This window comes from Girardinichthys multiradiatus, chromosome 4 (assembly GCF_021462225.1).
Source record: "Girardinichthys multiradiatus isolate DD_20200921_A chromosome 4, DD_fGirMul_XY1, whole genome shotgun sequence".
Taxonomy (NCBI): Eukaryota; Metazoa; Chordata; class Actinopteri; order Cyprinodontiformes; family Goodeidae; genus Girardinichthys; species Girardinichthys multiradiatus.
Genome location: NC_061797.1, coordinates 1,308,340 through 1,336,310, shown reverse-complemented (window position 1 = coordinate 1,336,310; position 27,971 = coordinate 1,308,340). Strand labels below are relative to the sequence as shown.

Here is a 27,971-nt window from a genome sequence, read left to right as displayed (position 1 = left end):
ATGGGACTAACTCCCCGGCAAGCAGTCCTCGGCCGGCAGCACGCACCCAGGGTTTACAGCCCCCAGCATACCCCCGCAACCACACAAACACAGCACACCAACTCCACTGCAACGACACCCCAGGGAGAAACACCGACCAACTCAGCTCCGCCATCACAACTTAGCCAATCCAAATGCCGTGACCACACATCCAAAAACGGTACACAACCCCCCACCCCACACACTGCAACTCCTCCATGCCACCCTCCAGCCTGCTGCCCTGCACTCCCTGGGCACAACAGCCAACAAAGCAGCACATCGCCAAACCCGCCACCAATTGGCAGGAAACCACCAGCAGCAGGCTCAGGAACCTCTGAAGGTAGACAGACGGGTTAGTGGCTGAGCAGAAAACTGAGAATAATAAGAAACTCAGAAATAAAGCCACCATCCATCTCAGAATCCGTGGAAGGACGAGGATAATGATTTTTGGCTCCTCACTGTGATTGTCTGGTGACAGCAGGGTAACGCCACACCGGAAGGAATCCTCAGGTTTACAAACCCAGTGAATAGAACGGGTGTGGTGTTCAGGGGACAGAAACTGGGTCAGAACTGAAAAGGCCGGTACAGGCGACAGAATCTGAGGGTGAGGCTTGAATCGGTGGTCGGGGCACAGAAACGGTGTCATGGCAGACGGATCCAGGGTTTAGGCAGAGGGCGGCAGTCAGGAGGCAGAAGCAAGGTTGATATACAAAGATTAGAAGCCAGGGAGATATCCAACGTGGGCAAGGTAGGGCAGAGAAATCCAGGAGGCAAAAACGAGATCAGGATCAGGCAAATAGGCAAGGAAGGAATGCTGGACATGTACTCACACAGTGGCTTTTCACAATCTGGTGCTGTTTGCCTGCCAGAGAGCAGCTTATAAAGCCATGTGCACAGGTGGAGCTGGTGTGGCATGATTAGGGAACTGGCAGGGAAGGAGCAGGTAAAAGCATTCATCAGAACAGCTTCAGCACAGACATGCAGCAGACAAAGGCGCAGCAGACTAACAGCCCAGAATGATAACAGATACAGCCCTAGAAGCCTGCTTGTACAACTGTAGAAACACATATGTGACACGCCATGAGAAAAGTAAGAACAAGTCAGCAGAGCGCAAATGGAGAAAAACAGGTGTTGAAAATTAAAATCATGTACTTTCATGATATTAGTTTAGTTTGCATGTGGGAACATTAAACTGAGATTTAACATGAGTGAGCCTTGAGGAGAGATCACAGCAGGAGTCAGGATGGAGCAGGGTTGAAACAGAGGTTGGGGGTTCTCGGCAGCTGCAAGCAGTAAAAGCTGGCTGTAGGGACAATAAAGCAATAAATGTCAACTTTTGGGCATGGTATAGATACCACAAGGGAGCTTGGCTGATTTACATCACCAGACTGCAAAAAGGGGAAGGCACAGTAAGTAAGATTTGAAGTCAACGGTATAAAGATGTACTGGAACTTGTAATGACAGAGACATCGGGGTAAAGACAGCCATGCTTTGCTGAAATCTGCGATCTCTCTCCGTAAGGGCCTCATGTAATTTTCTTTCTTGTGTTATTTTGTATATTCATTTTGCATTAGAAATCATTGGACTTATTAGCTTCCAAATTAAACTTAATTTAATTTAATTAATCTTAATTTCCTGCTCCTCATCTGTTCTTTCTCACGACATCCGGACTGAGTGAGGTTGAGGCCGCAAGGATATCAGTGACAGCATTATTTTACCTCAACACAGGAAAAACCATCCATTTCTGAGAAAAGAGTGATTTTCATTTTATTGCAAAAAGCTGAAGTTAAGATTCTCTAAATGATTCTCTAAATGACAGTTTCGGACATTTTAAAACTGTAAATTTTGTGTTTAAACTTGGCCTGTTTTCAGCGTACAACCCGGCCAGCCCGCATCTGCATATTGGGGAGGGAAAACCCACAGCTCATTTATATAGCGTCTTTGTTTGGCTCCCGTTCAGTCTTTTGTTATGCGTGTCGGCCGATAAGCTGTGTAGTTGATGTGAGCACTAGAGGCTGACATTTTTTTGGGAATCCCGCGGGACGGGAGACAGCATCAGTAAAGATCACGTGATTGGGACGGTACAGGATAAAAAATCCAAGGCTTTCCAAGAAGCCTATACTATAATGCGAGTCAAACGAACTACACAACCCACAAGCCAACAGTGCTTCTGATCGATGTTTTCCACTTGCGTTCAGAATGGAGGGAGCAAATTGGATTTGTAACGTAAAGTCAGAAATAAGGACTTATCTATTAAACTCATAGAGCTGACAGGAAAGTCGCAAATATTACCGAACTTCAGGAGAGTTGAATGCAGCGGTGTTAACACGCAGTCTGCTGCTTGTAAAACGTGTTTAGTCATAATCAAGTAAACCAGTGATTAAAGGACACTTGTAAGGCAGATTCTGGATTAAATCAGCCCTGCATCTCTTCATTCATCAAACCAAAAGTACCATCATGTGTCAAGTCTCATCTGACCAACAAAATTGCTGCATGTGCACAAAAGATTTAAGAGGTAAGGTACGGAAGCCCATGAGGGGACATGGGGAAATTTATTTATTTTGCGTCCCCACGCAATACCTTTGCGTTCGGCATTTTGGAGCAACAGCACAGATGACAAACTGCTCATAAAACAAACACTGATATGTGATTGATATGGTTTATTTGTCATATGCAGGTTAACACGCAGTAAACAATGCGATTAAATGCTTAGGATAAGAAGAACCGTTCAAATCACGATAAAAACAAAAACTCTAATGGCGTACAAAAAAAAGTACACATCATGCAGCAGTAATAAGCAAACAAAGTGTCACAGATGTGGTTTTGTGCAGTATTATTGTTCAGTAGTTTGTTTGACAGCTTGTGGATAAAAACTGTCTTTTAGTCTGATTTGAAGATCATTTTATTTAAGGCTGATTTCAAAATAAAACTCAATAAATCTCAAAACGGGTGTAGTGTTTGTTTCATTTTTGCAGTTATCTGGTTTGGAAACTATCCCACAAACGTTTGCGAAATAACGCAAAGACTATTGCGTGGGGACACAAAAAAGAAAAATATCCCCCCTTGACCCCTCGCGGGCTCCATATAGAAATGCTTCATCAAGGGAAGATATTAAATAAATATGTTGTGAAATAGAAAAAAATTGAATGTACCATTAAATGTACAATTTATTTAATACATCATTAAATATTAAGTGTACCACTAATTACGTCATGTCATCTTTAAAATTATACTTAATTATTCAGTGGCACATTTAATTGCATAATAGTCCATTTCATGATATAATGGTACATTGATTGTTTCTAATGATGTATTAAATAAATAAATGGTACCTTTAATTTAATGGCACATTTAATGTTACATTTCTTTCATGTTACATTTACTTCACTTATGGGACATTCACAACATTTATTTTTTTAATGATGATTTTATTGTTTTAATTTTGTCCAGTTTGACCCTTCATTCTTGATGCCTGTATAGGAGGTCATGTCAGAATTTGAATCAGGTGAGCTGGAGCAGACACACATCTAAAACCTGCAGGGAAGGGGTCCCTGAGGACCAGGACTGTGAACCATTGAGGTACAGTTTCTAAATTATGAAGGTAATGCCTTTTTGTCCTTTTGTTCAACAAGTACAGCTCTCTTACTAGGTGCATTTTTCTTTCGTTCCAGCAACTTGAAACATAAAAGTAATGTCATTGTTCAAAGGAAATCACTTAATAAATGAGTAAAATACAGCTATGTACATTTTGTTTATTCAACTAAGATAGGCATGGTCTGTTTCCTTGTTTGATATTTTATTATTTCTTCATTATTATTCTTTTTACTTTAACTGGCCTTTACTACAGCTAAAAACAGGGACCTAACTGGTCCTTCAAAGAAAGAAATTGTCAAAAGACTAAATGAAGAAAACAAAAATGGGAGTGGCACAGGAGTGGGAGTCGTTCTGAATGGGAGCGGGATGGGAGTGGGAGTCAATTTACCAGGAGTGGGACGGGACAGGATTTTTTTCGTTATGCCGGCCTGGGATTGGGATGGGACAAGACATTTTTCTTTGGGAGTGGGATGGGACAGGAGAGAAAATCCACTCCCGTGTCACCCTCTAGTGAGCACATGGCTACTTAAAGCAGCTGCTATTTGAAAAAGAATCTGTTTCTTCAAAATGGACAAAGTTGAACGCATCACCCAAGACCTGAACCGCGGCTGGAGTACTTCTTTACCATGACCAATGACGACGCCGGACTCTCTTCAGATTCTGGATCAGAAGATGAAGTGGAAGAAATTGATGATAGGAACTGCATAACTTAGGAGAACATTCCTAGTTTCCAGCTGACGTTAAACCCAAGACGAGGATGATGAAGAAAGCTTTGGACTGGCGGCAGAGGAGCAAGAAAGTAAGATATCAGAAGCTATTGCCATCACAAAATTTGAAGAAGACAGACAGCTAAATGAAGAATAAACTTTGACTGTAAATGCTATGGGAGAAGAAAGGAGAATTCTTTACTTGGGACACAGTCCTGTACCCACAAACCTTCTTCAGAGCTCATGTTCAAGATACTGATGGATTCATTAGCAGTAGAAAGGCAATAGCAGGACATCAGACTTTTGTAAAAAAAATATATATATATATCATGATTCATTATATGGAAAATAAATCATGTATTTTCAGCAAAGCGGACAAGTTCACGTAAACCTGACCAGTCAAATATTAAAAGCTGAGGAAAATATTTCTTTTGTTTGCCCTGTTCAGAATTTACCCCGAATTTCCCCTGTTCAAAAACACCTATCAGACACACACATTGATCACCAACCCCCAAACTGCTGTCTTATTGTCCCACCTATTGAGTGATCAATTGCCAAAACCCAGAAACCTGGTTGGATTTCTTTGTATTTTAAAATGGTCCATAAAACACTTTTTTGAAACGTTCATTTAAAAAACAAAAGCAGCATGTTAATTTCAGACCAAGGTGCAGTCATGATCTAATTTGCAGACACAAATAACATGCAGAAATTTAAAAAAAACTTAAACAGTTGACATTTCTCAATTTTGTAAATGTCAAAGAGTTTTAAGTTAAGTTTTTTGCTTAGTTTTTCTTGCGTGTGTGTTACCGTTAAATTTGGTGTTGTAGTTGTTTAGACATTTGAAAGATGTTTGTGAAATGCACACAAATATTGTGTGCTGTAAATAATCTTTCTGTGAGTTCAAGTACAGTCATTGGTGCTTCTGTTGACAAACATTGTTAGGGGAGGTGTTGCAGCAAGCTATACAAAGTTATTTAAATTAACAGCTTTTGTTACCGCCCAGCTTCCAGGGTGATTGACCACGGGTAGACCTGTTCCTGGTTTTGCCATGGCATGTCACATATATGACAACAACGTTACAGATGAACTACATGCTACTAGTAAGTAGAAGCGGATTTCAGCTCTGCCTTCAACACCATTGTCCCAGCTCTGCTCCAGGAGAAGCTCTCCCAGCAGAGTGTGCCCGACCCCACCTGTCTGACAGGAAGCAGCGCGTGAGGCTGGGGAAGCATGTCTCTGACTCCCTGACCATCAGCACCGGTTCCCCCCAAGGCTGTGTTCTCTCTCCTCTGCTCTTCTACCTGTACACCAACAGCTGCACCTCCAGTCACCAGTCTGTCAAGCTTCTGAAGTTTGCGGACGACACCACTCTGATCGGACTCATCTCTGATGGTGATGAGTCCGCGTACAGATGGGAGGTGGACCATTTGTTGGACTGGTGCAGCCAGAACAACCTTGAGTTCAACGCTCTAAAGACAGTGGAGGTGGTTGTGGACTTCAGGCAGAACCCAGCCCCACCTGCCCCCATCACCCTCTGTGACTCCACAATTGACACTGTGGAATCTTTCCGCTTCCTGGGAACCATCATCTCCCGGGACTTCAAGTGGGAGCGAAACATCAGCTCCCTCATCAAGAAAGCCCAGCAGAGGATGTTCTTCCTGCGGCAGCTGAAGAAATTCAACCTGCCAAAGACTATGATGGTGCACTTCTACACAGCCATCATTGAGTCAATCATCACCTCCTCCATTACCATCTGGTACGTCGCTGCTACAGCCAAGGATAAGGGCAGGCTGCAGCGTGTCATTCAGTCTGCTGAGAAGGTGATTGGCTGCAGTCTACTGTTGCTCCAGGAACTGTACACCCCCAGGACCCTGAAGCGGGCAGGGAAGATTCTGGCTGGTCCCTCCCACCCTGGTCACAGACTCTTTGAGACTCTCCCCTCTGGCAGGAGGCTGCGGTCCATCTGGACCAAAACCTCACGCCACAAGAACAGTTTTTTCCCATCTGCCACCAGCCTTGTTAACAAAGCCTGGAAACCACCCTGACACTCTCCCTTTCCCCCAAAACCCCCCTTTTTTGCTGCAACTCTATGCGTTACATTAATGCTCAGCTTGGACGTCTGCTTTACTTGCACTGGCATACTTGCACACTGAACACCTGCACTGTTGTACCGCTCTCGCATCTTATACTGCTCTACATTATAGAGCAGTATTTGCTCTCACCCACTTAAAACTGTGCACATATTGTAACTATATATATACTGTTTAATTTGAGTACTATGCCAAAACAAATTCCTTGTATGTCCAAAAACGTACTTGGCAATAAAGCTTTTCTGATTCTGATTCTGATACTAATTAATGCAAGATGTATTTAGTGGCAACCGCAGATCAATATAGAGTATATCTGTATATCTGTGTATCTATAATCACCTGAACCCCTGTGGGTGCCGGAGCAGATCCAGCCATGGACCCAGGCCCCCCTAGATCCAAGGGCACACCACACCTCAGCAGAGGCCCGACAGAGCCAGGGTGCCCAGGCCCCGCCAAGCAACCACCAAGAGTGAGCCAGCACACAACAGAGCACCTAGCCCCGTACACCGAGAACCACCAACGCACCGGCGAACATCAAAAAAAAAAAAGCATTCTAAACAGTGCCAGAACTGGTTGTTGGGAATGTTGTATCTGTGTTAACTAAGCAACAAATGTGGTCAAGTATGCTGACTTAAAATAGAGCCATTGGACTATAGCAATGTAGGTTTTCTGAAATGTACCTGATACAGAAATAGTTTTTAACTTTGATGGATATGTGACAAAAATGCAGAGATGTAGTAGAAATCACATAAGATAACAAATAAAGTTTTGACGAAAATTCAATCTGGAAGACTCCCTCCTACCTCAGCCGGTCCAATGGCTCCTCCATGCGTCTCCGCCCATTCAATCAGCGTCAAGTCCGCACCGTCTCTCCAGCCAATCATCTCCAAGGCTTCGCTTTAAAGATCCTCATCGGCAAGATTCTCTCACTCTTCCGCTGAGCTTTGACCCACCTCCTCCCCATCTCCTCCTTCTGGACTCACAACAACCGATCCTTCAGGCCTCCATTTCACCACCAGTCAGATTCCGGGGGGAAGACATCTCTAATTTAACCCTAAAAATACTAATTCAAGCCCTCATCTTTTGCAGCATACAGGTCTTCCCCCGGAGTCTGAGCGCCAAAGAAATGTATATAAAAAATAAACTTCTAATAGCCTTTCTTTGTGTTTTCCATTTGTGAGTCTTACAGGATTGAAATATTTGTATAGAGGCCATACCTAATAAAGCATGATTATTGATAGTTTTTTCTCTTCTTGAGAGTCCCTAGGTTAAACCATAAACGTAGATTTATACATAGTATTTTTATTTACCTTAAATTTTACATAATTTTGGGCAACAACATTAGCATATTTAGGGTTGTGTTAGGAACTAATAATGAAGATTAAAATACAGTCTTTCAGAATTCACATGAACTAATTTCATCATTAAAAGCTGAACATCTGTCTGTTAATGAGTTCTTATTTTTATCTTGAAGAGAAGTTTTTTTTTTTTTTTTTTTTTTTTTTTATCTAGAGATTCATGCACATCCAGGGCTATGCTGGATTAGACCAAAAGCAAAATATGATCTGTTTTCACCCAACAATTCTATTGCTGTCATTGAGTGGAATTCTTCACTTTTTATGGATATGTTTGTTTTTATATAAGCTATGAAATTATCTACCAGCAGCATTGGCCTGTCTGTCAATAGCATCTGTAATTCTTGTTCACTGGCAAAGTTCTGTCTTCTGTAATTTTCTTCTCCGCTGTCACTCCCAGAGGGCAACAACAGGCCGGTAAACCCAATGAGAGCAGAACAATGCAGTGGGAAAGACTGCTGTGCCAAAAAGCAAAAGAAAAGAGAAAACAGAGAAAGTGTGTTGGTTTGTGGGACTGGTTCAGGAACTCTGAAGGTAGCTTACCTCTGGGAAGAGTATTGGTCTCAGCTTGACAGCTAACTCTGTAATTCCTCACTGTGACCTCTGATAAGCAGGGTCAAAACAACATCAAACACTCTAGCTGCTGTTGACCATCCTGGGGCAGAGCTGGGGTTTATTCCCCATACCCACACAGACACAAGACCCAGAGACAAACCAATTACCTGGTCTGTCTGGCCAGGGTGCAATCTTAGAGGCATGAAAGGAAAACCACGGTCAAAGTAGAATGACTAACTGTTGTCAGGGCAATTTTACAATATTTTCTAAAGAGCAGATATAATCATAGGGTTATGAGCAATTTGGTTGCAAGACACATTGCAGTCATTTACATCTTCCCTTTTCTTTTTTTACATTATTGCATGTAAATCTAAATCAAATGTAAACGTATGTTTTTATTTATTAATGTACTCAACTCGGTTTAGTTCAATTTCATGTTATTTGTGCAGTCCTGAATCTCTAAGCTGTCTAAAGGTTCAAATCATTCACTTCAGGCTCATATTCCATTCAAAGACTCAAATGTAAATCAACTGAGGTTATTTCCAAAAAACACAATTTAACTCAATCATGCCATAACTAGGCTTTCCAAGGAAGCCAGCAAACAGCATCAAATAAGACTTTGCTGCAATTCCTCTCCTAAGCAAACAACAGGGGGAATCAGAGAGTAGCACCTCCCTCTTAAGGAAACGTCCTAAAAAAGGTTGAGGAAGTCAGTATCCACAAGCTGAGGGTAGAAAGGACTGGAAAATACTTAAACACAGATGCAGTACACTAGAGTTACCTGCAAACAAACAGAAGAAAAATGTAATTAACACAGAGAAATTGTATTAATACAGAGTGATTAAAAAAGGATGACATTTTGAAGAAATTATGTTTAGTGCTTCTTAGGCCTCAAATATATTTTACTTTTAAACAGGGAGCTACAGAATCAGTGGCAAGGTCCATCATATTATCCAATAGGAATCATAAAGACAAAAAGTTAATCCTACATTTCATGACTGGTAGAACATTTAAAAAAATTAGTAAACCCAGCGCATAATTATTACATGATTTTACACAGACGCAAATCTCTTGGGACTACTCAAATGGAGTTGCTGAGAATAGCACATGTAGAGTGTTAAATAGGTTACATAGTGTAAAAAATAGCAAGCCTCTTATTATTGCTAATAATTTATTGACTTATCTTGTGCCCAAACATCTTTTGACATGATCTCTTGACATGTTTTGCCCAACAGCAAAGTAAATATCACAAGCTCATGTTTCTGTTTCGGCCTCTCTCCAACCCAATTTATTGATTTTCCCCTTTTGAAAAAATAGATCTGAAAAATGCCCTAAGCTATCTGACACAGCCATATGTACTGAAAAACACTGGTTAGTCTTATGGTCCCCTTGGCTGTTCAAGAGACCCCAAGCAGCTTTGGCAGTAAGAGAAGTTATGGTTTATGAGGAACATTGATGGGAAATTTGCCTTTTTATTATTCAATTTAACAAAAAAGTTATTTCACCCAAAAAAACATTATTCAAACAAAAAATTATTTCAACCCAAAAAATATTATTCAATCAAACAAAAAATTATTTCAATCAAAAAAAGAAATTTGATCAAAACTTTAAAAAATGCAATGAAATTATTTATTTTTAAAAGTAGCGTTTTGCCCAAGGAGGAACGATGTAAGATATCTCCCTTTTGGTTGGTGCTGACTAAAGTGACAGTGTCTGATTGCACTGCAAGGCGTGAGTGGACATACTAGGAAAGAGCAGGCTACAAAGACAGTGAGTGGTAAGTGATCTGCACAAAATCACAGCGTTCAACAGCTAAAGTGTCTGTCATTTTTTAAAGAAGAATATCCTTACACTGTGATGTTCGTCTGACCTTATGTTTAATCTATTAATTAGCGCACTTTAATCGAGCAGCATTGAACGTGACAGAATGCTGAATTTAGCTGGAGGCAACATGTTATGTTTTTCTTTCTCAACCTCATAATTAATGCGGTGAAATATGAGTCTTCTTCCCAATGCAGAATGGAAAACCAAAGTGGCATATCACGGGCTGAGGTAGGACTTTGACACAATTTTCCTCATTTTCTCAGTGTTTATGTGTCTTGTTTTTAGTTTTGTTATTTCAGTGCTTTTTGCTGTGTGATCATATAGCAATAGTGTATAACTAAACATGCTGTGAACAAATCATTGTATTGAATATATTAAAATTATATACTCATAAAGCATGCTTATAATTATGTGTTTTTGAAACTGCTATAATTTGACCTACATTCATGTCAACACATTTATTTTATTGCAGTAATCCATGGGACAACAGTTACTGCCCCGGTTTGTTTGTTGAGAACTGCCACACATGCTGTCATGCTGTCCACCTGCTGCAGCCCTTTCCCTCTCCCTCCTGAGATCATTTGTTTAGTTAATCTCTTGTGTTTTAAGTTGTGTTTGCTTAGTTTAGTTATTGATTTGAGTTTTGAGTTAAGCTGTAATTTGGCTTTTCCTTTTCAGGATAATTTTATTTTAATAAACTATATTTTTCTAAATTCAGACAAGACAGAAGTTGTTGTCTTTGGACCGGAGTCTTTAAAAAAGAAACAGCTTAGTCAATCACTTAACCTGGATGGCATTAAATTGATTTCCGATAAAAAAGTAAAAAACCTTGGTGACATATTTGACCAGGACATGTCATTTAAATCCCATATTAAACAGGTTTCTAGGATTTCCTTCTTTCACCTCTGGAACATTGCCAAAATTAGAAATATCCTATCCAGGAGTGACGCTGAAAAACTAGTCCATACATTTGTTACTTCAAGGCTGGACTATTGTAATTCTTTACTATCAGGATGTCCTCAAAATGCAGTTAAAAGCCTTCAGCTGATTCAAAATGCTGCAGCAAGAGTTCTGATGAAAATTAAAAAGAGTGATCATACTTCTCCTATTTTAGCTTCATTTGCTCCCTGTTAAATCCAGAATATAATTTAAAATGCTCCTCCTCACATATAAAGCCCTAAATGATCTAGCTCCATCATAGAGAGATCTGATTGTTCCATATATTCCTGTCAGAGCAGTTCGTTCTCAGACTGCAGGTTTACTGGTGGTTCCTAGAGTCTCTAGAAGTAGAACAGGAGGCAGATTCTTTAGTTATCAGGCTCCTCTCCTGTGGAATCAGCTCCCAGTTTTAGTCCGCTAGATTCTCACACTACTCTCACACTACTCTCCAATTTAGCAGTATTTGCTGTTATTTCAGCTTTTAACTTTATGTTCTCTCTCTTTTCTCTTGCTAGAAGCTACACCTGGCCTGACTCTGTGTCTACTTGTGACACCTTTCTGGATCAGTGCTTCTGTGTTCTTTTTGTGTCTCTGCTCTGTTCTCTCAAACCTCCAGTCAGTCGTGGCAGATGGCCGCTCACACTGAGCCTGGTTCTGCTGGAGGTTTCTTCCTGTTAAAAGGGAGTTGTTCCTCTCCACTGTCACTACATGCATGCTCAGTATGAGGGATTGCTGCAAAGTCAACGCGAGTGACTGTCCACTGTCTCTACATGCTCATCCAGGAGGAGTGACTGCTACAAGTCTCTGAGTCGATGCAATCTGCTGGGTTTCCTTAGATAGAAAAACGTTTTATCCAATTTGCATAAATAACTGAATCTGACTGCACTGTTCAATGATTAGGATTAATTGGAATGCATGTACCTGATTTTTGTGAAGTGCCTTGAGACGACATGTGTTGTGAATTGGCGCTATATAAATAAACATAATTGAATTGAATAGAGATAACCAAGCAGTTGCTGAGAGAGAGAGTTCATTACAAAAGGTCTCCCTGCCTAATTCCACAGAAGTGGAAGCGAAACCCCCCTCCCGCAGAACACCAACCCAGATCAACCCAGCAGTTAAACACCCCTCACAGCAGACCACACAGAACCCTACCCTCTCTCCACTAAGCCTGGGATTTGTTCGTTCGTTCGTTCATTGTCTTCCGCTTATCCAGGACCGGGTCGCGGGGGCAGCAGACTCAGCAGAGACGCCCAGACGTCCCTCTCTCCAGACACCTCCTCCAGCTCCTCCAGGGGGAGCCCAAGGCGTTCCCAGGCCAGCCGAGAGACATAGTCCCTCCAGCGTGTCCTGGGCCGTCCCCTGGGCCTCCTCCCGGTGGGACCTGCCTGGAACACCTCCCGAGGAAGGCGTCCAGGAGGCATCCGGTATAGATGCCCGAGCCACCTCAACTGGCTCCTCTCAATGTGGAGGAGCAGCGGCTCTACTCCGAGCTCCTCCCGGATGGCCAAGCTCCTCACCCTATCTCTAAGGGAGTGCCCGGCCACCCTACGGAGGAAGCTCATTTCAGCCGCTTGTATCCGTGATCTCGTTCTTTCGGTCATGACCCAAAGTTCATGGCCATAGGTGAGGGTAGGAACGTAGACCGACCAGTAAATTGAGAGCTTTGCTTTTCGGCTCAGCTCTCTCTTCACCACAATGGACCTGGGATTTGCTTTACTAAATTTCACTGACAATATGAAAGAAGTTTTTAAGATTGGTACCCAAATGACTCTGATATCTTCTTCATTCAACACCCCCTATGGCCCAGGTACTGCTACTAAACCAACATCTTACAAAAGCCACAGAGCTCCACCACCTCCTAATCTATCTCCTTCAAATCAGGACCTTCAAATCACTTCTCTGTGATACAGTCTGGGCCCAAGAGGTAACTATCATAAATGATCATTTCAAGGAAAAACTTGGGCCCCTGATGGGAGATAGTTGTAAAATCTCTGTGCTTATACGTGACAGAAAGAACAAATCTAAAAGGATAAGAGACAGTAATAAACAATCAAACTTAAAAGCCATAAACTGTCAAGTACAATCAGACACAGAGTTAATATCAGCCACTAAGTCATATAAACTGGCTTTATTGAACATTAGATCTCTGTCAGGAAAATCATTTTTAATCAATGACCACATTACTGAGCATAATTTGATGTTATGTTTTAACAGAAACATGGCTACATTAATTTAATGAAGCACCCATTTTGAAAGAGTGGATGCCTCCGAACTACAATTTTCTTTGTGAGAGCAGACAACAAAGAAAAGGTGGCCACCTTGTTTTAAAGATTCATAAAAAGATATTTCTGGGCAAATTGGACTCTTTTGAATATATGGCTCTCAAGGTAAAGAGCTTTTTACAGGCCTCCTAAGTCCAAAACAAACTTTTTCAGTGATTTTAATTAGCTAATATCTGTGATTTGTGTTGATTATGACGGTTTAATTATTGTGGGAGACTTCAACAGTCATGTTGACAATCCCAAAGACAGAAGTCCAATAGAAGTATGTGACCCTCTTAGAAATTTTGGTTTGACTCAATATATTAAACAGCAAACAGGGACATATTTTGGACTTGATCATCACTAAGGGCCTAAATATTTCCAAGGTGTCTGTAACTGATGTTGCCCTATCTGACCACTTTTCTGTTATTTTTTATAGCATCTCTGATGACTCAGTTAGCCAAATAAACATTATAAGAAAATGTATCTTAAAGGACGGTGATGATGAAACCTTTAACCAGATGCACTCTTCTACCTCCACTGTGCCCTGTAACACTGTAGATAAGCTATTGATTCAGTTGCTCCAATTAAAGTGAAGGTTGTTTCTGGGAAGAAAAAGTCACCATTGACAAGTGCTCCACCAGTCAGAAGTGAAAAAAGGGAGTGTCAAAAAGCTGATTGCAGGTGATGAAAGACTGGACTCCAGGTTCACTATAACATCTATAAAGAGAGACTCTTCAGATATAACTCCTGAAAAATCTTTCTTCTCTGAGATCCAGAGCAAAAACATTAAATATGCTTGTGCCTTATTTGCCACGGTTGACAGGTTAAGAAACCCTCCTGTAACTGTAGCATCTGAACTCCACTCTTCTAGGGCCTGCAATGAATTTGCTAACTTCTTCACTGAAAAAACCTGAAAGATCAGAGGGGCAGTCAGCACATCCATATCAATTCCAGTACCAAAATTATCTCCAACTATAACAGATTTTGACAAAATTTTACAATTTCACCAAATAAACTACAAAAACTTCGAAGAAATCATACAGCAACTAAGCTCTTCTTCCTGCTGTGCTGTCTGGATGTTTTACCCACAGCTCTCCTTAAGAAAGCTTTGCCTGTCATAATGTCTGATTTAACTCCAATAATAAACACATCCCTTTTGTCAGGTGTTTTTACTCAGGCTCTAAAAACCGCAATTATCAAGCGGCTAATGAAAAACGGCAGAACTACAGGCAGAACTACAGGCCTATCTCAAACCTCCCCTTCATCAGTAAGATTGTTGAAAAAGCTGTGTTTCAGCAGTTAAACAACTTCCTAACAATGACCAACCACTTCGATGTATTCCAGTCAGGTTTGCGTGGTCACCACAGTACACAGACTGCCCTTGTCAAGGTGTTCACTGACATCCATATAAATGCAGACTGTGGAAGAACCACAGTGCTAGTATTATTGGACCTTAATGCAGCACTGTTGATCACTCCATTTTATTAGAGCGCCTGGAAAACTGGGTCGGCCTTTCTGGAACAGCAAATTGATTAGTTTAAATCCTACTTGAAGGACAGGTACTTTTTTGTGTCAGTAGGTAACTCTACAATATAGGTTATCATAACTATGCAGACCACACACAGCTTTACATTACGTTATCACCAGGGGACAATGAACCCATCCAAGTGCTTGGTAAATGCATAGAATTCTTTACTTTTTTCCATGCCTGAAGGTCTGTTCTGTTAAGGTAAGGTAAGGTAAGTTTATTTATATAGCGCTCTGCAGCAAGGAGACACTCAAAGCACTGTACATACAATTACAATACAATCACAAAGCAAATTAACACTGATACAGATACAGAAAAACAAATCAAATGATAAAATCAAACAACAGAGGTAATTTAAAAAAGTAAAATAAAATAAAGATAATAGAATGATGGACAAGAAAATGAAAGGAAAATTGGACTGAAAATGCAACTAATCATGCCTAGATGGCACAGTCAAAGGCCACTCTAAACAAATAAGTTTTTAATCTTGATTTAAAGCAACTTAGGGTTTTGGTGCTTTTACAGTTTTCTGGCAGTTTATTCCAGATTAGTGAAGCATAAGAACTAAAAGCTGCTTCTCCATGTTTAGTTCTGGTTTTGGGTATGCAGAGTAGATTTGAGCCAGAAGACCTGAGAGGTCTGGCTGGTTGATACACTGACAACAAGTCTGTAATGTATTTTGGTGCTAAGCCATTCAGTGATTTATAGACTAACAGAAGTATTTTAAAGTCTATTCTCTGAGCTACAGGGAGCCAGTGTAGGGACTTTAGAACCGGGGTGATGTGCTCCACTTTCTTAGATCTAGTGAGGACGCGGGCAGCAGCGTTCTGGATCAACTGCAGCTGTCTGATCGACTTTTTAGGCAGACCTGTGAAGACACCGTTGCAGTAATCAATTCTACTAAAGATGAACGCATGAATTAGTTTTTCAAGGTCCAGCTGAGACATTAGTCCTTTAATCCTTGAGATGTTCTTTAGGTGATAGAAGGACGACCTAGTTACTACCTTTATGTGCCTCTGAAGGTTCAGGTCTGAGTCCATCACTACACCCAGGTTTCGAGCCTTACTGGTGGTTTCTAGCTGTTTCTAGCTGTTGAGAAATCAATGCATGTATGTGCCAAAATTTTCTTCAAGTTAAAATTTTTTTGGACCAAAGGAAGAGCGTTTAAAAGTTAGCGCACAGCTTCAGTTAATACAGATAGGAACCCCCAATCAGGCTCAAAATCTGGGTGTAGTGATGGACTCAGACCTGAACCATCAGAGGTGCATAAAGGCAGTAACAAGGTCAGCCTTCTTTAGAATTATCCTTCTGTTAGTCTATAAATCACTGAATGGCTCAGCACCAAAATACATTACAGACTTGTTGTCAATGTATCAACCACACAGACCTCTCAGTTCTTCCGGCTCAAATCTACTCTGCATACCCTATACCAGAACCAAACAGCTTTTAGTTATTATGCACTGCTAATCTGGAATAAACTCCCTGAAAACTGTAAAAGCTCTGAAACCCTATGTTGCTTTAAATCAAGATTAACTTATTTGTTTAGAGTGGCCTTTGACTGTGCTATCTAAACATAACTAGTTAAGTTTTCAGTCCAACTTTCCTTTCATTTTCTTTTCAATCATCTTATCATTATTATTTTGTTATTATAGTCTTATCATTTTAATTTATATTCTCTTTAATTATTTGTGTTTGTTAATAATTTAACTACCTTCATGCCACTGTCATGTAATGTCCTTATTATATCTCTTTCATGTACAGCACTGTGAATTGTCTTCCTACTGAAATGTGATATATAAATAAACTTGCTTTGCCTTGCCATAGTTGGGTAGCAGACTTTGAAATCAGATGTTGAAAATATAGATATGAGATGAACATTTAAAAAATCTATTTGTCAGGATCTGGATTTTTGTGTTTTGGTGCTGTTACTTTGCTTAGACGTAGATGGCGTGGAACCTGGAGGAGAGGCGACAGGTGTTCACCATTTCCTTGATCACCTGCTGAGGAGCATTTAAGGAGGAGGCTGTCAACAACTCGTTGCCAGAGTGTTGTCCATTAGTGGTACAGCTCAAGCCACATTACCTTGTCTTGTCCTTGCCTGGAATTTCTAGTAACTTGATCTTGTTACCTTGCAGGAATACCAGAACCTGACCTTGCCTTGTGGTGAACACAGCTAGGATTTACCTTTTCCTGTGGAAGAGTCATTCTTCTTCATGAATCAAGAGCCGCACCTCTCGGACCTCGCTGGTTGGCAGCCTCCTGGATTCCTCACTCCTCGCCGAGCCTACAAGAACCTCGTCCACCCTCTTCCTTTTTCCACTGCGCCGACTTCTGTATTCCTGGACCCATTAATCATTCTGGCACACATTACCTTCATCCTAATCAGTCTCACGGGTAAACAACATCTTGGTCTCTCCACTTTCCTCCCTCTGGCGGATCACTCCATTAACCAAGTAAGACTAAATCTTATAGTATTAGTTCAAGACCCTGAGTTATCCTGCTCATCAACCTGTTTGTTTTTACAGTTGGTTTCCTGGTTCCTGTTTCCCTGCCCAAGTCACTTCACTGTAAATAAAACACATTACCGTAAATCTTTGTCTCCTGAGTTGCTTTTCTGCATGTGGGTCAGATCCGTAAGAACCAACATGACACTATTCTATTTATTGTACCAAACAAAACCTTTTACAGTTATTTCTGTTTGAACATATTAGATATCAAGTATGAAGGTATTCATTTTTTTAATCATCTCATTTAAAGGCTATAAGGTCTTTAAACTCTTAAGCCCAATGGGCTGGGCAGAGCAGCATCCATTATTAGCCATCTATAAAACTAGGTCAAACCCTGTCAGTTTTTTTTTTCTTAAATACCTCTCAAGAAGAGGCTTTAATGTTCACAAAACAATTCCCAAAATTTTGCATAAAAACCTTTAGTTTTACAGCAACATAAACACACGCGATGACATTTAAAGGTCCCTCAGACATGGCTGATTCTGTAAACAAAACTGTACAAAAAACACCTTTCTTTTTTGCATCACTCCCGCATGTCTCATATCATCACAACCTAGAGACTCTCACCATTCTAAAAAGCCAAAACTCGTCTCTAGCACCTTCTCCAGTGATGTAATTTGCATGTGTAGCTCATGCGTGCTTGATGCGTTATGGTGTGCAAATTACAGTCTGCTGGCTGCTAGCTTATGTGTTGCTTCATTAGCTTCCAGTAGTGTGTTATTTTTTAGATAATCCATCACACATAACACACAGAAAAGGATAATTACTTGTTTGGAAATTCTGGACAACATTTAGCGGACCAGTGACATGAAAATCGAATATACTTCTGAGAACTACGTAGACTAGGCTGCGATGACGATGATGAAGGTTAGCTTCGGAAGGGAGGGGACTATTTCCATGAGTAAGTTATGGTGTTTCGTTGTATTTCCAACAGATTTATGTTACATGTCTACTATTACAACAATGTTTTAGTTATTTTATACTTGTAATTACTCTTGTGCACGACAAATGTGTGGAAAATCTGTTAAACAACAATCCGATTCCCTTTTATGAGGTGAAAAACACATTCAGCACAGCTTTGGCACATTTGGGTAAAATTGTGCCAAAATTCCAGCACACTGCCCACTGAAACTTTGTGGGACAAATAGGCTTTAACTGATTCAGTCCAAATCTTTTCCAGTTATAGTCAAGATGTTGATGAATACCTTCAATTATTTAGTCTCTTTTTAATCACAAATAAATTAAACATAGTAAAAGTTGCAATAGTGGTTCCGCTGGGAAATGTTTTAATATGTCTAACCTTTATACAGGAACCAAAAGTTTGCATTTAGACTTCATAACTGTAGAGTTATACATGATTTATTTCAGGTATGCAATTTCAGGCGGAAATTGCTTCTAAAACCCTGTGGGCTTAAGAGGTTAAAAGGCAACCTGTGACCTTTCAACTTAGTTGTTTTCTACAGCCTGTCAGCTTTATGGCATGTTCATCTGAAAAAAATGTTGTCATTAATCCATGGACTGTTCATTTTCCGATAATCAGGTCTCTGTTTAACACTTTATCTAAAGGTGTTTTCACACCAGGAAAGTCCTTTAATCTGTTTGGCCCAGACCAAACAAAGACTTTTTTTTTGTTTGGCAGTTCGCTTTCACATTATACTTTTTGCAAGTGAACTTTACTGTAAACAAAGCCACGCACATGACAATCATTGCTCCCATTGGACAGAATTGACTTGGAAGGGAAAGACCACAGACCTGGAAATGGAGGAAGACTTATAGAAGTAATGCTTGCAGTGTTTCTGTTCTGCGTATTTGTGCAGTTATTACAGCTGTGAGTGTCAAAGCAGCTCATTCAATGCACAGCGTCCTATTTCTAATTTGGAATTTTTTGTCTCTGCTCTGTTCTCTCTAGCCCCCAGTCGGTCATGGCAGATGGTCACTTTCACTTAGCCTGGTTCTGCTGGAGGTTTTTTTCCTGTGAAAGGGGAGTTTTTTTTTCCTCAGTCCCTACATGCATGCTCAGTTTGCTGCAAAGTCAATGCAAGAGACTGTTCTCTGTCACTACATGCTCATCCATCCGAGTCAGCTGCAAGTCACTGACTCAGTTGCAATCTGCTGGGTTTCCTTAGATAGAAAAACATTTTAACCAATTTGAATAAATGGTAAATGGACTGAACTTATATAGCGCTTTTCCAGTCATACAGACCACTCAAACCACTTTACACTAGAGTCACATTCACCCAATCGCACTCACTAACACACACATTCATACACTAATACGCAACTTGAAACTTGAGGTTAAGTGCCTTGCCCAGGGGTACATTGACATATGGCAGGAGGAAGCTGGAATCAAACCCACAATCTTCTGATTGCAAGACAACTACTCTTCCTACTGAGCCACAGTCACCTCAATATATAAATTAACTGAATTAACTGAATTTGACTACTATTGTCTGATAGGATTCATTGGAATGTATGTAACCAACTTGAAATGTATGATTCGATTGAATTGACTTTGTAAAGTGTCTTGAGATTACATTTGTTGTGAATTGGCGCTATTTAAATAAAAAGAAAAACTGAAATGGCATCGGCGAATGTGTGCTGCAAGCCGAACGAGACAATGTGCTCTGCGTGCCCTGACCCACAGCATGCCAGCAGAAGCGTTTCTAAGCAAAAGTCGGTGGATCAGGTATGTCTTCAGAACATTCAGTATTCACAAAATTTGCTATGGTGGCTCATTAAGTCCAAAACGGCGTATGTTTCCTGTAGTTGGGTCAGTTTGAGGCCGGTTCTTCTTTACACCAGAAGGAAACTGCACCAGAGTCTGTTTGTAAGCGAACCGAGACCACCTCAAAATGAGGGTCTCAGTCCAGCTGTTTGGTCCAAGGAGGTAAACTACAAAAAGGGAAAAAAAAAAATAAAACCAAAATCATCCCATCCATCCATCTATTGTCTTCCGCTATCCGGGGTCGGGTCGCGGGGGCAGCAGCCTAAGCAGAGAGACCCAGACTTCCCTATCCCAGCCACTTGGGCCAGCTCATCCAGGGGTATTTCAAGGCGTTCTCAGGCCAGCAGAGAAACATAGTCCCTCCAGCATGTCCTGGGTCTTCCTCTGGGCCTCCTCCCAGTGGGACGTGCCCGGAACAACTCACCAGGGAGCCGTCCAGGCGGCATCCTAACCAGATGCCCGAGCCACCTCAACTGGCTCCTCTCGACGTGGAGAAGCAGCGGCTCTACTCTGAGTCCCTCCCGGATGACCGAGCTTCTCACCCTATCTCTAAGGGAGAGCCCAGACACCCTGCAGAGAAAACTCATTTCGACCGCTTTTATCCGTGATCTCGTTCTTTCGGTCATGACCCAAAGCTCATGACTATAGATGAGGGTAGAAACGTAGATCGACGGGTAAATCAAGAGCTTCGCTTTTTGACTCAGCTCTCTCTTCACCACGACAGACCGGTACAACTCCTGCATCACTGCTGATGCAGCACCAATCTGTCTGTCGATCTCCCGCTCCATTTTTCCCTCAATGTTTCAACTATAACATTTGGAACAAAAACTCTGCTGGCATTTGACAAGGGTGTAAGGGAAATTGTGTTACCAGAGAAATACCCTCTTTTAAGTTTACTGCTAGGGTTTGATTATAGCTGATGTGCCCTTTTATGAGACTCAATGGACAAGAAGACACAACTCATGTCAACCTCCCTTGTAGCAAAAACAAGAAGTTGCTGATGTGGACATAAAACCTGGATCCACAGAGAAGGCAAAAGATGGCACTGTGGGGTTCCACCGCAACGCTGGAGACTTTGCTGCTCATGAAACACCACAAACAGCATTCAATGGATTTGGAGGTTATCAACATGTAACCATCCTGACACTGAGAAGGAAAGGGTTTGAACCTCAAAGCAAACTTAAAAATCTCATAGCTGCCTTTCCTCCCTTTGTGTTGTAGAAAAAAAAACATTTTCACCATTAAAACACTGGATTTCTGTTGGTAACCGTCTCAATTAAGTTACATTTAGGTCACACATTCATATAACAGCTATCAGAAGCAGCGATCTTTTACATTTCAGGGGAACTTTAGATGACAGCAAAATAAACATAAGTACATTTCTATAAAGTAAACATTTTTGTCGCAATGAAGCTACATTCATTTCAAAAGCTTCTGCATTTTGGGTCAAATACATAATTTTAATTTATGCATTTGGCTTAATCTGTCCTTTATTAGATTAACCAGTTTATCATTATTTCTATTTGTGCTTATTTGTGGCAAGGGGGATGTAAAATTGGACATTTGTTCTTAATAAAACAGTTGGGAGAACAGAGTGAGTTAGAGGGGCCGCTGCCAGAATAATTTACAGTTCCTTCAACACCAGCAGACATAATCTCACTCTGAACCTTTCATTAAACTTGACATTTCTGACTATTGCAATCCTGTCCAAAGATGGGTGAGTTGTTAAATTCATATGTTGGGACCACAGCCATGGGTTTCAACACTAAAACTCCGGTACATACTTTCCTGGAACTTTTCAAAATAAAGTGCATTAAACGTCTTCCAGCACAGCCAGGAAAGGGGGTAACTGCGGACTTCCTGTGGCACCATTACCCAAATAAAAGCCCCCACCTTTCCACAAATCTTTCTTTCCACACGGCCTCCGAGGAGGACGGTTCAGGAGAGTCCCAGCGCGCGAATGTCTTTTGCTGGCAAAAAGACATAAATTCAACTGGATCCAAGGAAGCCATACGATCACCGATCATATGCAAAGTTAAGTAGAATGAAATACTGTCTGTGTATCCGGTATTTTCATTCATGAACGGGGAAACTAAGGTGTAAGAGTTGCTTACATTTTCTCTTTGAGGCCCCACAGAAGCAAAACTGTTCGAGAGAAGCCCCGAAGACGGCAGAGACCGCAGCGGACAACGTTCGTTCTTCATCCACAGCTGGAGGTTAGCAGGAAGCTAACCTTTGTTCACAGAACGAACGCACCTTCTGATCGGAAGGAACTGAGGAAGTTAGCGGGAAGCTAACCCTATCATTCACAGCCGCCCAGCCCTCCGGAGCTAACGCTATTGCAGAGCGAACGCAGAGGTTAGCTGAAAACCAACCGCTTGTTGACTGTGGACGTTTATTCGAACTTCATCGCCCCTGGACAACGTTTACTCACCATGGTCAGAGGTTGGGTTTGGGCAGATTAACAGTTAGGAAGAAATAATCTGAACGTTTTCATTCTATGAAGTTTGTTTTGTGGAACCTGGCGATCTTTAGCGCTAGTAGGCTAGCTACGGCACGCGCCGGTTCTTTGTATGTTTTAAAGCTAAGATAAACTTTATTTAAAGGGTGGTTTTAACCAGAACATTGCTCATAACGCGCCGTCCGCACTTATGCATTTTAACCCTGGTATTTTAAAGGTATGTGTTGATTCTGGTGCTAAGCTATCTTCTAGCTTAGCACTTTAGCTAGCTTCTTTGTTAGCCCAACGGCCAGCCGGTAAGAACACGTGTGCTAGCATTAAGGCTAGTCAACAGAAAGGTTGTTAGTTTTCAAGCTAGTGAATAATAGTCCCTGAACATCATTTGCTAGAGTTGATAACTAAGTAAACACCATTAAGCCCCATTTCTCCAGAAAGATTTGGCTGTTTTCCAAAATACTCAATAATATTTCTTCAAATGTTATTTTAATAAATAAAGGCAGTTAATTAGACACCGTTGAGAATTAGTCATCCAGGAGGTTGGTTTTATTCAGCAGATCATTATTTAAAACATTATTTTATTCAAATAATATTTAATCTGATCTTGCATTGTGAAGGGTTGTCTAAATGTTGCTGATTATTTTCTAAGTTAGTTCCAAAACTAACTTAACTTCACTTCCAGATTCTTCAAGATAATCCTTGGTTCTCAAGCATAAACATTGCATGGTAATGTTGCATCACTCTTTTGGTCATAATTTCTAATCATCTTTAATCAACTTGTTTATATTGTACATAGCCCATTAGTCTTCATTATTCTTTAATTCTGCTTGGTAGTTTAGTTGGATTGTTTTAGCATAGTAAAGAGTTTGTTGATTGAAATATGTTTGACTTTGAGTTGACTTATTTTTGTTAATAAATTCTTGTATTTTAAGAAATTGTGTGAATTCATTCCATATGTGTGCAGAGTTTATGCTGTTCAATAATGCCAGAGCTCGTCTCACACCTTTCTATTCTGTCCTAATACCATCGCCTTAATGGGGCTGGTATTCACAGGATAATCCTTAACAGACCGGAATATTATTTGATAAAATATTAAAATATTAAAATATTAATATTAAATATTAAATAATATTCTCAGATTCATATTTACAATACATACATAATTATACTTGCCGCTATTCTAAAGTTAGGCAAATATGTTTTGTACATTTAACAAACATTACTTCCAGAATAAAAGAAACATTTTATGTCAGCGAAGCACCAAGCCTCCACCTTCAGGTTTGGATTGCGCTAAATAACGCGAGGTTTCGGGATGACAGGAAGTACAAATCTAGATGAATGCATTAAATCAGCACTACATGCAGATGATGGGGTCATGTCTCGCATGTAGTAGGAATCATAAAGAGACCACTTAATAAAATAGAAAAATGGTCATATGAATGGGACTTCAAATTATCAGTGAGTAAATCCTGCTACATGATTTTCACAAATAAAAGAAAGATTAATATAGGAAAAAATAACATTATATGATGAGCCATATCTAGGATTATGGCTAGAGAGTTCGTACACATGGAAAACGCATATGAAGTTAGAAACAAAATGCAAGATAGTAATAAACCTCATGAAAGCCATGGCTGTGAGTGATTAGCGGGCTGATAAGCAGTCGCTATTGAATATTTACAGGGCTCTTATTGTTATGATTTGGGGTTGTTTGGTTTTTGGTTTCTGGGTTTTGTTGGTCTTATTCATACAGGTCCTTCTCAAAATATTAGCATATTTTGATAAAGTTAATTAATTTCCATAATGTCATGATGAAAATTTAACATTCATATATTTTAGATATATGAATGTTATATTGAATGATATATATTGCACACTAACTGAAATATTTCAGGTCTTTTATTGTCTTAATACGGATGATTTTGGCATACAGCTCATGAAAACCCAAAATTCCTATCTCACAAAATTAGCATATTTCATCCGACCAATAAAAGAAAAGTGTTTTTAATACAAAAAACGTCAACCTTCAAATAATCATGTACAGTTATGCACTCAATACTTGGTCGGGAATCCTTTTGCAGAAATGACTGCTTCAATGCGGCGTGGCATGGAGGCAATCAGCCTGTGGCACTGCAGAGGTCTTATGGAGGCCCAGGATGCTTCGATAGCGGCCTTTAGCTCATCCAGGTGTTGGGTCTTGAGTCTCTCAACGTTCTCTTCACAATATCCCACAGATTCTCTATGGGGTTCAGGTCAGGAGAGTTGGCAGGCCAATTGAGCACAGTGATACCATGGTCAGTAAACCATTTACCAGTGGTTTTGGCACTGTGAGCAGGTGCCAGGTCGTGCTGAAAAATGAAATCTTCATCTCCATAAAGCTTTTCAGCAGATGGAAGCATGAAGTGCTCCAAAATCTCCTGATAGCTAGCTGCATTGACCCTGCCCTTGATAAAACACAGTGGACCAACACCAGCAGCTGGCACGGCACCCCAGACCATCACTGACTGTGGGTACTTGACACTGGACTTCTGGCATTTTGGCATTTCCTTCTCCCCAGTCTTCCTCCAGACCTTGATTTCCGAATGACATGCAGAATTTGTTTTCATCCGAAAAAAGTACTTTGGACCACTGAGCAACAGTCCAGTGCTGCTTCTCTGTAGCCCAGGTCAGGCGCTTCTGCCGCTGTTTCTGGTTCAAAAGTGGCTTGGCCTGGGGAATGCGGCACCTGTAGCCCATTTCCTGCACACGCCTGTGCACGGTGGCTCTGGATGTTTCTACTCCAGACTCAGTCCACTGCTTGCGCAGGTCCCCCAAGGTCTAGAATCGGCCCTTCTCCACAATCTTCCTCAGGGTCTGGTCACCTCTTCTCGTTGTGCAGCGTTTTCTGCCACACTTTTTCCTTCCCACAGACTTCCCACTGAGGTGCCTTGATACAGCACTCTGGGAACAGCCTATTCGTTCCGAAATTTCTTTCTGTGTCTTACCCTCTTGCTTGAGGGTGTCAATAGTGGCCTTCTGGACAGCAGTCAGGTCGGCAGTCTTACCCATGATTGGGGTCTTGAGTGATGAACCAGGCTGGGAGTTTTAAAGGCCTCAGGAATCTTTTGCAGGTGTTTAGAGTTAACTCGTTGATTCAGATGATTAGGTTCATAGCTCGTTTAGAGACCCTTTTAATTATATGCTAATTTTGTGAGATATGAATTTTGGGTTTTCATGAGCTGTATGCCAAAATCATCCGTATTAAGACAATAAAAGACCTGAAATATTTCAGTTAGTGTGCAATGAATCTAAAATATATGAATGTTAAATTTTCATCATTACATTATGGAAAATAATTAACTTTATCACAATATGCTAATATTTTGAGAAGGACCTGTAGTTCAAGTTTTGAATCATGTTTCTGTTCATTTTCCTGGTCATGCTTTTGTTTTGTCATCTTGTTCATGTTTTGTCAAGTTTGGTTTTCGGATCTGGTTATGCTTTTGCTTCCTATTTTTCTAGTTTGTGTTCAAGAGTCTCTGTTTTGCTCCAGCCACGTTTTGTTCTGTTAATTAAGTTTATTCGGTTCACCTGCTCCGAGTTAATCTGTCTCCTTGCTCCACCTGGTTTTCACTCCATATATACACACCTGTTCAGTTAGTCATCGCGGAAACATTTTTCTGTGATCATGTCTTGTTCACAGATCATGTCTTGTTTTTTGCTCATGCCATGCCTGTCTTGCCTACCCGTTTGTTGTTTTGTTCCTGCCTCCTGCTGTAAGTGAGTTTTTTTGTTATTAAACCTTTGCACTTACCATCACGCTGCCTGCTCGTCTGCATTCTGAGGTCCTATATCTCGCAAACCATAACACTTATGACAGCATTAGACTATGGATGTACGGTATATGGAGCAGCAGCAAAATCAATCGGCTGGTACACTGGTGCAGTCAGAACTACCTTGAACTCAACCCACTCAAGACTGTGGAAATGGTGGTGGACGTTCGGAGAACACCACCCCCATACACCCCCCTCACCATCCTCAACAACACTGTATCGGCCGTGGACCACTTCAGGTTCTTAGGAACCACCATCTCTGAGGTCCTGAGATGGTCTTCACACATAGACACTGTTCGAAAGAAGGCCCAGCAGAGACTGTACTTCCTGAGGCAACTCAAGAAGTTCAACCTTCCACAGGAGCTGCTGGTCATCTTCTACACTGCCATCATTCAATCTGTCCTGTCTTCATCCATCTCAGTGTGGTTTGGCTCATCCACAAAACAGGACAGGTGCAGGCTGCAACGAATAATCAGGAATGCAGAGAGAATAATCAGGGCTGACCTTCCCTCCATCCAGGACTTATACAGGTCTAGGGTCAGGAAAAGAGCTGCTAAAATCTGTGCAGACCCCACACACCCTGCACATAAACTGTTCAGAGCTTTACCTTCAGGCCGCTGCTACAGAGCACTGATCGCTAAAACCAGCCGCCACAGAGACAGTTTCTTCCCCAGGCTGTTTATCTGTTGAACATTCAATAGAGTACAAAACAACAGCATACAGATGTTGCAAATGCACCTTTTTATTATATATGTGTATATTGTACATTGTAAATATGTATATTCTGTAATGCAAAAACAAAACCAAAGAGCAAAGTGTACCGGAGTCAAATTCCTTGTTTGTATGTACAAACTTGGCAATAAAGCTGATTCTGAAAATATCACTGTCGGGGTCTGGGAGTTGTAGACTTTGTTTTTGCCTGCTATTTACGGTGCTTCACCCCTAGGTGCCGCTTAAGCTCTGCAGGTTGAGGTGACAGGTGTTTCTCATCACCATCATCAGCTGGGAGGCTTAAAAGGGGCATGCTGCCAGCACTTCGACGCCTGAGTGTTTTGCCTTTGTGGTAACATTCCATCGGCCAATTATTGGTTTTCTTCATGTTTATGACGAACTAAAATTCTAACGATTTTTGTCCTCACTTACTTCCAGGTTCAGTTTCTAGACCAAGCTCAAGCTCCTTTGGAGAACTTACCCGACCACGCCTTCCACGCCTTCCACGCCAAGACTTCAAGTTTGGATCCCAAGTCAAGTTCCAGCTGGCAGCAACTGAACTCCTTACCTCCAGCTTCCACCGAGCGAACCCTGTCCACCCTCCCACGAGTGGCACCTCCGGACTCCGTCCTAAAAAAGAAGCACCAGATCTAAGTTCTGATTCCAGAAAGGAAGATCAGCAGAATCTACGTAACTCAGGCTCACTAAAGGCTTACCAGACACGGAACATTATTCCTCCCGACGGACCATCCACTACTGCAAACTGTAAGATAACCAAGCATAAGAAATCTTTCTTACTGAAACGATCTACCACTTACCTGTTTGCCTCTCCATGCAGCAAAGAAGTTCCTGTCCCGGTTCACACCCCCTCTGATCCTGTG

At 41.1% G+C, this 27,971-nt stretch overlaps 1 protein-coding gene across 1 annotated transcript; it reads left to right on the top strand.

Moving 5' to 3' along the window:
* Window positions 1-27,744, top strand: LOC124867109 (protodermal factor 1-like). The gene is made up of 3 exons (XM_047363374.1): window positions 1-358; window positions 6,775-6,878; window positions 27,529-27,744. Exons 1-3 carry the CDS (start codon window positions 1-3, stop codon window positions 27,742-27,744), a joined length of 678 nt encoding a protein of 225 aa, XP_047219330.1.
* Window positions 27,745-27,971: the final 227 nt, after the last annotated feature.